Here is a 13,291-nt window from a genome sequence, read left to right on the forward strand (position 1 = left end):
AAATGAACTGGATTTTTAAAACTACTTTGCATATTTGTTCACTGGCATCCTCCAGGACACGTTCTTGGCATGTCTTTGGTCAACGCACAAGAACAGGAAAGCAGAATTCAGATTGCAGATGCTACAACCTCTCTGCTTTCTGCACTGTACTGAAATGACTAGAAATGCCAATTGTAACAATCTGTAAAAGCCATAGGCGTGCACATAGGACATGCTGGTGTGCTTAGGCAGAACCTATTTTTTTTTTATAAAAAAACAACAACTGGATTGTGATGAGGATAGAGTATGGAGTGGCAACCCAGCTCCCCCAGCTGCCACAACCTGTGGGGAAGCAGTGGGGCAGGGAGAGACAAAGGTTGAAGAGAGGAGAGTAGGGAAGCGGATAGGAGGAGACACAAACAGGATTAAAAGGCTGGAATAAAATTGGAATGTATATGCAGTTTCTGCCTGCGTTTGTCTCTAGAAGCGGGCAGGTAGAAGTTGCATATCCATTCCAGCCTTTTCTTTCTGCTTGTATCTGTTTCTATTTCATGGCTCTGTCTCTGTCAGAGCTCCATTCACCACCTGTTACTCACACCTCGTGGGCAATGTCCCATTCTACAGGACAGGAACATGAAAAAATCTTAATCTGCTTTGGTCAATTTGGCTTAGCTCATTATACAGATCATGAAAACTGACTGTATTTTGTATACACCTGGTAATCACTACACCACAGATTTGGTATTTTGTGCCTCCTTTTCTACGTTTGCATATTTAAAGAAAGGTTTAGTTAATTTAAAAAAGTAAGTTTAGTTAAGTTTTAGTTTCCTTAGTTAGTTTGATAGATAAAAATAATGTGACTGAGTATGAGTATATATTCAAGAAATGTTCACCTTAAAAATTAAAATCCCTGGGTGCACACCCTAATGAAATGTGTTGTACACGCCTGTGGTAACAGTGCAAAGATTACAACAGTATTTAGCTGAGAATTATTAACATGTTTGCAAGCCAGCCATGTTATTTTCCCCAAAGGGCAGAAGCTCAAGCTATCTAGAAGGTCCAAGAGAAACATTCACTGCTTCCCAGCCCCGTTCCCTTCAAGGTTGGGCAATGCTCCTCATGTGCAAAAAGGTATTTCCATTGCACAAAAAGTGTATTCCCCAGAGAACTAGGCCTCCCCACAAAAGCCTCCTCATGCTGGAGCCACTAGATAGGTGCAAAAGCCCTCTGTGAACACAAGGCATGTCAATTGACTGGGCTTGTTTTATTGTAGTTCTGTGAAGGATATTTTAAGAAGAGCAGGCTTCTGCTTGTGAGGATGTTCAAGTGCACAGAGTTTATTGTAAAAACCCAATGTTATGTTGGAGCAACATATGTCAGTTAATACTGAAGACTATACACTGAGTCATGCAATATAATTGCTGTTTGAAGGACCTGTTTTGGACATACCAACATATGACCTTTTTAGATTCAATAAATGATACATCCATGCATAAGGTATGCACTTCCTGTAAAATGCCTTTTTCAAAAATCCCTGCTTTAAAAATCATTAAATACTCATATTTATTATACAATCTGCTTTTTCAAAATGCTTCATGCATATTTTAAATATAATCACTACAATAATATACAGAATTGTATACTGCAATTAAAACCTTTTAACAAATAGAGCATATCACCTGTCTTTTTTAGAGATCTCCAAAATGTACAGAATTTTCAATTATCTTTAGAAATTCAAAATGAAGGCTCTTTTTTAACGTCCTGTTCTCAATTTGGCAACAATCATAGCTGCCAACTGTTGTGCGTCTGTCATGTGGGGATTCTTCTCCATCACTGAGAGGACAACGCTAGCTGGAAAAATATTACAGAGATTCTTATAGGTTTGATACTGATGCTCTGGGATTATGTGTGGTTCTTGTGGGTCACCACAGATTCCAACCCAAGGATTCCTCCAGATCTGCTCCATCTTCTCTGGCACACTTCTCACCATTACAGGCTCATAAGATGGTTGCATGAGGTTGTTGCTCAGTGGGTAGGGATGGTAAGGGTAGGTATCAGTCGGACATGGCAATGGATCCCAACTGGCATGCTGCTCTCGACAGAGCGGTGGCCTTTTTTGTCGTGTGGGATTGCTTTCATAAAGACGCGAATCAGAAACGCTATCCATTCTCGTCATAACGAGGGCACGACTTGGCTGGGTAGTGGCTGATGGGTGAACGTTTGGAGGCACAGGATAGTCCCCTGGGCAACTGGACCTAGCCCCAACAACTGGGTGTTGGATGTGCAGTGCTAAATGGGAAAGTGAATGCTTGTGAATATGTTTAGACCCTTCAGGGCTATAGCTCTGAACTCTTGTTAAGGACTCATGATAACCATGGGAGAAAGGCTGAAGGCGGCTTTGAGGTGGGAGTCGATGAACCTTCACATTGTCTTCTGGGCTCCCATCCCCTAGACCCATATATAAGTCTGTATATGAGGAGTAAGAATCATTGCTTGTATGGCTTAAGCAACTGTCTGGACAGGGGCTTGAATTTCTTGAGTATAAACCTTGGTCTACATCAGCCCCATAGTAATCTGTGCTATGCATGCTACTAATACTCAAATTGGAGAAGTCACTGAGCATTGAATAATAGCCATGGTCCCCCAAAGACTCATACTTTGGGTACTGATCTGCATAGTTCATTGAAGAGCCATGGCTATTAGTGACCAGGATCGGAGGATACTGTACACTGGCCATGTGTTCTAGTGAGGATTTCTGATGTGTGAATTGAGATGAACCAGGTACAGGACTGCTTGCTGACCGGGTATTTAATGCCCCAACAGCGTGACTTTTGGAAGGTGGAATGGTTGGGACGCTTAATGCTGAAACAAGGGAGGGGACAGAATTAGCCTCAGACTTCCGCACCATTGAAAGCCTATCTTCGGGTTCCACAGGAACAGACCGAATGCTTGGATCTGACTGACGTTTGGGAGCAATGCGCTTCACTTCTGAAGTTATTTCCCCTTTGGAAAGGGCTGCTCCTGTGCCACATTTAGCCAGTGCTCCTTCACTCATCGTTTTCACAGCGGATAATTTGGCACTGATGCGAAGCTCATCAGCTACGGATCTCAGGGGCTGGTTTGCTCGTTCCGGATGGTAATATTTACACTTGTGTCCATAGGTGCATTTCTTCCCTGTTGGGGGAAAATCTCCCATATTAGGCATGGTCTTTGCAAGCAATATCTAGCTAAGCATAGGAGGTTGTGTCAGTCATACTCAAGACTAGACCAGGCACCCCCAAACTTGGCCCTCCAGCTGTTTTGGGACTACAAATCCCATCATTCGTAGCTAACAGGGCCAGTGGTCAGGGATGATGGGAATTGTAGTCCCAAAACAGCTGGAGGGCCGAGTTTGGGAATGCCTGGACTAGACCCACTGAAGTCAAGTTAGTAATGAGTAAGGGTTATAGCCAATGCTACCTAGCCCTACTCAAATTGCATTAATTGCAATTAATGAAAATGATTAATTTGGGTCCATTAATTTCAATGCATCTACTATGATAAATGTAGTTGGATACAATTCGTAACTTGTTCACTGATTTCAATGTGTCAATTTGGAACATGACATAGATGGATACAACCCAAGGTCCTTTAAATGCATTGTAACAGTCAATGCTAGAATGAACTATTAACAGCCATCACATTTCCTTTGTCAGCAGACCCAAATATGTGGTATTTATGTTCTACAATCCAGTCACTGTATCTATTTATCTTTCTTAAGTGATATAAACCTCCCTGAAGGTAGCAAGAGCAGGTACTGGTGTGAGTCTAATAAAGATTCAGGTTTAAATTCCCACTCATAGAAGCACAGGGAATCACCATATACAGAGTAGGGCCATTAATCTATCAAACCTAACACTGTCTGCTATGATTGGCAGCAACTCTCCAAGATCTTCCACATAATCCCTGATTTTATTTTTAAACAGTCAGCTTCATGCATTATCATATTTAAAAACGTGCACATGATGTGCCTTTGGGTCACCATCTCTCTACTTAACTTTTGACACAAAGGTGTTATGAAAGTGAAATGCAAGTGTGAATATGTAACTCCCTTAGGCTACAGGTCTATGCACAACGGGGAGTAATTACCATTAACTCAGTGGGACTTGCTTTTGAGTAGACATGCACCTTAGACTGTGTAGACTGTGCAGTAAAAGTCTCTCAGTCAAGACCACATAGTGTTACTCATTAGAAATTTAACAGAATGGATCTGCTGACTGTGGATGTGCTGAGAGCTTGAAAATGAGGTTTAATTGTCAAATATCCAACTGGGTTTTAAAACTTTATTTAATGTATACTGCCCTTCAATTTAAAAAAAAAATCAAGGGTGGTTTACAGCTGTTAATTGACTCTCTGTGGCCATAATACTGGATTAGTTAAATGACTTTTTGAGCACAGGAGAGCTTTGGAAATATTTCCAAACATCGAATTAAGTTCCAACTGTATTTTCTTCCAGACTTTCCCCAGAAATGCTAATGCATGTAAACATCCCTCTAAATCAGTGGTTCACAATTAGCTAAGTACTGCAAATGCCAAGCCATAGACCCCCTACTTTTGAAAACTACATCTGATACATCTGATACATTGATACATCTATGGTAGTTTTCATTATGTGATTGTGGTCTACAGATTGGGAACCACTGCTCTTAATAATAGAGCCAAGATGTGACATTAAACACATGATTGGCCCTTCCATTCTTAGTTTCTGCAAGTGCAAGAGAAGGGAAGGATGGTTCTGGGTCACATGTGGCCCAGTAAGAGGAAATTTAACTCTTTGCCCAAACTGCAGTCCCTCTCTTGAGTCCTCCTCTTTCTTCCCCACCATGCTCCTAGCCACACGTACGCAATGCCAAGATCAAGCAAGCAAGAGCCAGTTACCTACTTAATACCATGTCTTTGGTTTAACCATGAAAGCCTTTTTTTAAAACTTAGCAGTGCACTCAGTAGAGCCAAACAAAATCTTATTTCCCCACACTCCTAGAAGCATGCTACACCTTTCTGTCCCACTCAAGCTTCTTACATGATTTCCAATACAGAAAACACCTCAGACGACCCACTATGATTTTTTGCTTTTTATCAAGGTTATTAATTTTATTATTCTGACTCCCAAAATAGTCAAGTGTGACACACTCACCATAAGGACAAGGTTGCTTTTTGTGTTCAGGAACAACAGGCCTTTTCCTTAAGAAATTTTCAAGGCTGGGGCCATGGCGTCCTAATGGGTCGTCTGGTGGCATAAACCTAGAAAAACCAAGAGACCAGTTTTACCTGCTAGTATTAAATTTACGTGACAAGGTAGACTGGTAACAATACAATGGTTAGGAATGGGCTGGGAAGTACCCAGTTTGAACCTGGCCATAGCTATGAGCTTGGTAGGGTGCCTGAAGGCAAGCTAATCTCTATCAGCTCCCCCCACCCCATCTCAGAAAGGAAACTGTAGAGTAGGAACCTGTGGAGAAAGGCTGATCAAAATCAACAGGGGACTGGGGTCCCTTATCTGTGCAGAAAAATGAAATAGGTTTGTGGCTTTCTAGTTTAAAAGAATAACAAAAGGGAGTCACTAATGGTCCTACCAGGCAGCTACTGTTTAAGGATCTATGAAAATGTAGACAAAGTGCTTATAATACTCAAATCTCACTATATAAATATTAAGCATTCCACTTGTAAATAAAGAAACCTACTTATCATTCACAAAAGAATACATCAGGAGCCGTTCCTCTACAAATTTCTTCCATTCTGGCTTTTCATTTTGAAGGTCACGATAATTGTCATTTGACACAATGATGCCATCAGACTCACACGCCAGTTTCACTATGAAACGGTCATCGTAACAGACAACCCGTCTCCCTTGAACTCTTCGAGATGGGGTGAAAACAAGAATTTTTTCCTTTTCCAGTTTGTGTAAAATATCTTGATCTGAAAAACCAGGGTTATATAAGAAAGTGTTAATAGCAAAGTCCCTTATATGGAAATATTTGTTGAAGTTTCTCATTCTTTGCTACAACTATAACAGTAGTTGTAACTATAATAGTAGTAGTAGTAGTAGTAGTAGTAGTAGTAATAATAATAATAATAATAATAATAATAATAATAATAATAATAATTCTATCCTGCCCATCTAGCTGGGTTTCCCCAGCCACAGAAAGGAGTACTTTCTGAATAAGTATTCAGATTGTCCAATTAGATCAGCCTTCCCCATCTTAGTTCCTTCTAGATGCAATTCCAATTGGCTTCTGCCAACCACGTCACGGGAATTGTACAGTTTCATCTAAGCTGTATTAAAAGACTGACAAGGTATTTTATAGAAAATGGGCAGGATTCACAACACCATCTAACGTGTAGGTAGCCGTGTTGGTCTGAAGAAGTGTGCATGCACACGAAAGCTCATACCAAAATATAAACTTAGTTGGTCTTTAAGGTGCTACTGAAGGAATTTTTTTATTTTACCATCTAACGTGGTTAGCTTCTGCTATTTATTTAAATTCATTTTTTTATTAAAGAATTTCTTGGTTAGTTTTGTTATTTACCTACAGAGTACATCTCATGTGATTATACTCACACTACAGATTTTGGTACACAATTGCAATACCTGTTTGAAATAAATACTAAGAGAAGTGAAGTAGTATTTCGCCTGAAGTGAATCCCATAACACTAATTTATTTTTTTTAAGGTAAACCACTTTGAGGGGGGGTGTTTTTAAGAACAAACAAACAACCAAGCCGAATATAAATTTTATGAAATTTTAAAAAACGTAATAAATTATTACACTACCCTTGGGCGATCTGAAATGTGATTTCACCACCTCTGTTTATTCCCCATTTTGGACGACCCAAGACAAAAAGTTCACCACACGCTGAAAGTATATATAAACTCTCTGCAACAGGAATCTGGATGTCAGGGAGAAGCATTATAGCTTAACCAAGTCCCTCCCCGAAATGCTTGCTCTCTATGTTGATCTCAGTATCGTGAGATATTCTTCAAGGATTTTATAAGAAGAAGTGTTTGCACACTTCCCAAAAGCATAAAATTTGGTGTGCCAATGCTTTGCTCTGTAACAGTGGACTTCAATCTTGGGTCCCCAGATATTTTTGGACTGCAACTCACATCATTCCTAGCCAGTGCCTAAGATGGCTGGACATGATGGGAGTTTTACTCCAGCAACACCTTGGGGCGCAAGGCTGAAGAGTCTCCCTTCTGAGGAATCATCTCACAGTTAGGCTTGTTTCAGTTTATACACCATGCCATTTTATATTATTGTTCAGTCTATGCAAGAAAAAACTGTAAAGCTGCCTTGTATGGAAAGACATTGCAGACACAGGTGAGGGGAAATGCATGCAGGTGAAGTGGAATGGCAGAGGAGGAATGGAGCATTCAATCCCTCCCATCCTTGCCCAGAACAGAAACTAATAGGCTACTAGAGGAGGGAATCCCACTCCTCTACTCCCAGCATAGAAAAGCCAGACTTTTGCTCCTTTGTCATTCCTCAGAAAGATAGTTAGCACTTCTGCAGGCTAGTAACTTTGCGGGCTTATGTGCAGCACGGATGTAAAGTATAAAGTGTAAAAAAATTAAGATGAAATAACAATCTAGTGGCTTAGAATATGAGCAACTACCATGTGTGTGTGTACAGAAAATGCCTTGGCCCCATTCCAAGAAAAGCCAGTGTCTAGCACAGTAATTATCCTCATCCTAGTAATGGCAATTGAAGAAAACAAATGTATGTTTGATTTGCCACCTGTAATTGGTGCATCTGGTCGAGATTGCTCTTTCCTCCATGTAGGCACAAACACTGTAATATCTTTATGACCTTTCTCCAGAAACCAGTCGACAGCTAACTGAATCCCTCGACAGGAAAATGCTTCTTTATTCCCATGACTGAAAAACAGAACAAGTTAGTTTAGCGAGTACTGGTCATAAGTACTGCAATGAGATTTTTTCCTTTCTAAAATACATAAAACCAGAGAAGCTAGTGTTATGTAGTGGGACAGAGTGTTGGACTATGACTAGGAAAATCTCAGTTAAAGCCATTCACTGTCTCTCAGATTAACCTACCTCACGTCAGACTATGTACACCACCCTGAGCTCTTTGGAAAATGGATGGGACTAAAATGTAGTTTAGCAAACTGCGTTAAGCAGACTTATAGAGGAAAATAAACCTTTTCTGAAAGTTTAGTACCCACTTTAGAAAGACACAATTTTATTTCAATGGTTTGTAACCACCCCCTGCTACAACTCTTGTGCTCAGCAAATTGTCTGTAAATTTTAAACTGCTTTTCAGATATGTATTTCAGAAAGAAATAAACCTCTGAAGAGAGTGAATAATGCCTTGAGAATTTACTAAAGTGATTCCATTCTTAACTATAAGAGTAGGAATTTAAATTCCATTGAACTTTAAACTAATTACTAAAGTAAAAAAGAAAGATTTTCCATTCTGTGGTACACTGTACAAGATGAACAGTATAGTCCTATATATGTCTACTCAGATGGAGCCCCACTGAATTCTCTCAGAGAAACATATATAGGACTACAGCCCTAAAAATCCATTAAACAGATCAAATTTCAGTTTTTAAATACAAGTGTGTAGAGACTTAAGGCTCATCTTCTTCAACAGGTCTTTGAGCTCCCATGGTTGATTAAAAGGGCTATCTCAGTTGAGTTACAGATGCTCCCTTTTAAAATCTATTATGCTATCATTATAATTTTTAATTGGATGTTGTTTTTAATAACAGACTAGCAGAGTGTGTATATTAAATAAAACAAACAAATGCATATGCAGCATAATCAGTGCATTTCTTAAAGGTAAAGGTCAAGGGGCCCCTGATCATTAGGTCCAGTCGTGACCGACTCTGGGGTTGCGGCACTCATCTTGCGTTATTGGCCGAGGGAGCCGGCGTACAACTTCCAGGTCATGTGGCCAGCATGACAAAGCCGCTTCTGGCAAACCAGAGCAGCACACAGAAACGTCGTTTACCTTCCCGCTGTAGCGGTACCTATTTATCTACTTGAACTTTGAAGTGCTTTTGAACTGCTAGGTTGGCAGGAGCTGGGACCGAGCAACGGGAGCTCAACCCATCGCAGGGATTCGAACCGGCGACCTTCTGATCAGCAAGCCCTAGGCTCAGTGGTTTAACCCACAGCGCCACCCGTGTCCCTAGTGCATTTCTTAGAAGTATTCTATTACTGCTAAAGTACCTCATTGCGACATTACTTCCATCAATAACGATTGGCCTTAAGTTGTCAGAGCTGTCTACCACCTCATCTTCTAGAGACAGCTCAGGACTGGAAACCTCCTTTGTACCAGCAGGAACAGTGGCATTTCCAGTACTTGCTTGTCCTTCATTCTCAACCTTGTTTCCAAGTCTCACAAGCTCAGCCAAAATGTCATTGGTAAGAGCATCTGCCCCCAGCTTGTTCAACACAGCTTGAATCTGATCTCCAGGATATCCCAGTTTCAAAGCAAAATCAAGTTTAGATTGATATTCTTGACTCAAGTTTGCTTTATTCTCTTCCGGTTTCAAATCCTGAAGGAGGCTACTCTGTGAAAAACTCGGACGATCCAAGCAAGGAGAGCGGCAAAGTTGCCGATGTGGTTTGTAGGAAATCTCTTTATCCCTCAGCTGTGCGTTGCTGCAGCTGTTCCTGAAGCCAGGCTGCTCAGGTTCACTCTCAGAGCTTGTCCATTCCTCAGATTCAGTGCTACGATCCCCACCATCTTGCTCTTTAGTCCTCTCTTCTTGGGAGCGGCTCTTCTCCATTTTCAGCCTTTCCACCATAGACCAGGCCGTCATCACGTTCACCTTCTGGCCAGATTTCTCTTATGGCCAAAGTAGCCCAGAAGTTGTACACCACTGCATCTTGTTGACTCCACTAGGCTGGGTTTGATCTGTGATATACCCCAAGCCAGTAATATGTTCCTGCATTATGAAAATACACAACATGCATAATTAGATTTTACTGACTAATGCAAAATAATTAAGAATCTTACAAAACACATTTTTAGATAATTTGAATACAATAGAGTTTGTAGTAAAGGAAAAGGGGAAGTGACCCCTGACCATTAGGTCCAGTCGTGACCGACTCGGGTTGCGGCACTCATCTTGCGTTATTGGCCAAGGGAGCTGGCGTACAACTTCCAGGTCATGTGACCAGCATGACAAAGCCGCTTCTGGCGAACCAGAGCAGCACACAGAAACGCCGTTTACCTTCCCGCTGTAGCAGTACCTATTTATCTACTTGCACTTTGACATGCTTTCGAACTGCTAGGTTGGCAGGAGCTGGAACTGAGCAACGGGAGCTCACCCCATCACGGGGATTTGAACTGCTGACCTTCTGATCAGCAAGCCCTAGGCTCTGTGGTTTGACCCACAGCGCCATACTTCCAAGTAAATTGTAGTACTTCCAAGTAAATTGAATTTACTTACCCTCACCCTCCAAAATAAATGCATTTAATATAGAGGCTTGGTTTGCACATCACATTAAACTTTAACTTAAAACTAACATTGGTTAACACTCATTTTGTTTCAGGGAAAGAAACACAAACATGACAAGACTCTGGCTTGTTTCATCTGCAGAGGAGCACACTTGGATTCCTGCATTGCAGGAAGTTGGACTAGATGACCCTCAGAGTTCTTTCCAACTCTACAATCCTATGATTCTGTAATTCTGAGCAGCACGATGCTCATTCATATTAAAGTTTATAGTCTTAAATATGGTTTAATGTGGCATTTGAACTGGGCCAGTGATTATACCAACACCACCCACACAGTAAATTCACTGTTTCAAGTTAATGCCCTGTCAGATAGCTACTTGTCACAGTGGCTGTTGTGAATAAGAAACTGTACTCACAAACCAGAAAAAACGAAGAAGGTTCACTTTCACACACTGAAAAAGAATGCATAAAGAGGATGTGGGGGTGCACTGAATAATCCTACTACCCCAGGACAACCACAATACCATGCACATTTCTGGTCACCACATCTCATAAAATATACTGTGTAGTTGGAAAAAGAGCAGAAAAGGACAACCAAAATGAGCAAGTCCACTAAGGTGAAAGGTTACAACATTGTAGACTTTTTAGTTTAGAAAAAAGGAATACAGTACAGTAGTGGAGAATAAGATATACCATAAGTTTATAAAACTATTCATGGAATGGAGAAAAGAGACAGAGGGTTTTTCCTCACTCATAGTACAGTGGTGCCTCGCTTAACGAATGCCCTGTAAGACGAATTTTTCGCTAGACGAATGGATTTTGCGATTGGAGGTTGCCTCGCAAGACGGCGAGGTTTTCTATGGCCGCCGCTTTGTCTTGCGAAGCGTGGCCATAGAAAAACAAACCTCCAACTATGGCGGTGCGGGGGCTGCGAAGGCAAGCAGCTGTGTGCCAGGCGGCTGGGGGAAAGCAGCTCCCGCACTGCCGCACTTCGGCTCCGTCCCCCAGAGCCGAAGTGCAGCGGTGCGGGGGCTTTTCGCTTTCACACCGCCGGGCTTCGGCTCCAGGGGACGGAGCCGAAGCGCGGCAGTCCGAAAGCCCCCGCACAGCCGCGGGCTTTTTGCCACCTGCCTTCCCCTTGGCTTGGGGACCTGGCTTGGGCACTTCGGCTCTGTCGGGCGGGGGGAGAGAGAAGTGGAGGATCGGACCGGTCCTCCGCTTCTCCCTCTCCCCCGCCCGACAGATCCAGCATTTCGCTCTGTCGGGCAGGGGAAGGGAGAAGCGGAGGATCGGACTGGTCCTCCGCTTCTCCCTCCCACCACCCGACAGATCCAGTAACCCCGGGATCTGTGCTTTCTGTCGGCGGTGGGGGGGGAGAGGAACGAACGGGGAGAAAGGGCTGCTTTCTCTCTGTTCGTTCCTCTCCCCTCACCGCAGACAGAAAGGACAGATCCCGGGACCTGTCCTTGCTGTCAGCGGCGGGGGGAGAGGAACAAAGGAGGAGAAAGGGCTGCTTTCTCCTCCTTCGTTCCTGTCCCCCTACCGCCGACAGCAAGGACAGGTCCCGGGGTTCGGAGAAGCGCTGCGCAAGCGTTTCTCCGAACCCCGGGATGTCTCCTTCCTGTCGGTGGCAGGGGGAGAGGATCGAAGGAAGAGAAAGGGATCTGTCCTTGCTGTCGGCGGCGGGGGGAGAGGAACGAAGGAAGAGAAAGCAGCCCTTTCTCTTCCTTCATTCCTCTCCCCCTGCCACCGACAGCAAGGAGAGCTGCAGGGCTGTTGCCGCCTGTCTGCCTGCCTTCCAGGGAGCCAAGCGAGCAAGCGCCACCACTGCCGCCAGTCCCCCAGAGCCCATAGGAACGCATTAACTTTTAATGTGTTCCTATGGGAAACAGTGCCTCGCAAGACGAATTTTTCGTTGGACAAATTGACCGGCGGAACGAATTAAATTAGTCTAGCGAGGCACCACTGTACTAGAACCTGGAATCATTTAATGAAACTGAAAGGCGAGAGATTCAAGACAGGCATTTAACTATGTAATTTGTTACCACAGGATGTGATGATGGCCACTAACATGGCCAGCTTTAAAATGGGATTGGTAATAGCTATGTGTTGTTTGTTTAAATTCAAATTCAGAACAAGCAGGGAACTGCAACCACAGATTGGTCCTGGCTTGTTCTCACTAACCATAATTAAGGCAAACCACACTTCTTCAAGTTTGGACATCTTTTGAAACCATGTAATTAGTTTAAAAGGAGAAGGGGGTGCGCTTCTGCTTTTCTCCTTGTGGGTGCAAAAGAAAAGAGGGAGTGTAACAGCCCACAGCTTAAAACGATTTGTTCACATAATGCAGGGAAGGGAAACTTGTGGTCATTCAGGAACTGTTAGAGTCCCACTCTCATTAGCCCTGACCATTTATTTAGCCATGCTGGCTGGTGATGATGAGAACTGAAGTACAACTACTGCTGCAGGGCCAGAGGTTCCCCATCCTTGACACTGTAAGGCTTATCATGGTACCTAAGCATGGCTAATGCTGCACGATAGTGTGCAGCATCTCTGTTCAAAGAAGGAATCTGAAGGTTGGCCCATAAGCTATGCAGTGATCCGTATGTGAATAAAGCATTCCAGATTCTATGGCTGATGACTGAAATGCATGAGAAGGGCCCCTGCAAGAAATCCCAGCTGTATTTCTAGAGTACTTCTCCCAAACCTTTTCGTATTATTTTCTTTCCTGTACGCTCTGAGGTATTAAGAAACAAAGACCTATTTAGGAACTCAGAACATTTGTATATTTTATATTTACTCAGCAGTTCATTATTTTTTAAAAAATAAATGAACTGTTCATCC

General features: G+C 42.6%; 1 protein-coding gene across 5 annotated transcripts in view; it reads right to left on the reverse strand.

Annotated features, from left to right (window-relative positions):
- Positions 1-253: 253 nt before the first annotated feature.
- Positions 254-13,291, reverse strand: part of ZC3H12B (zinc finger CCCH-type containing 12B) — a 40,003-nt gene continuing 26,965 nt past the window's right edge. For all 5 annotated transcript variants that reach the window (XM_035113885.3, XM_088664650.1, XM_088664647.1 and 2 more), the window contains 5 exons: positions 9,211-9,932; positions 7,754-7,893; positions 5,700-5,934; positions 5,153-5,259; positions 254-3,153 (listed from right to left, as the gene is read on the reverse strand). In XM_035113885.3, coding sequence (XP_034969776.1) covers positions 1,733-3,153; positions 5,153-5,259; positions 5,700-5,934; positions 7,754-7,893; positions 9,211-9,806 — 2,499 coding nt within the window. In that variant the 5' untranslated portion in view covers positions 9,807-9,932 and the 3' untranslated portion in view covers positions 254-1,732. The remainder of the gene's footprint in view (positions 3,154-5,152; positions 5,260-5,699; positions 5,935-7,753; positions 7,894-9,210; positions 9,933-13,291) is intronic.

This window comes from Zootoca vivipara, chromosome Z2 (assembly GCF_965207765.1).
Source record: "Zootoca vivipara chromosome Z2, rZooViv2.hap1.1, whole genome shotgun sequence".
NCBI lineage: Eukaryota > Metazoa > Chordata > Lepidosauria > Squamata > Lacertidae > Zootoca > Zootoca vivipara.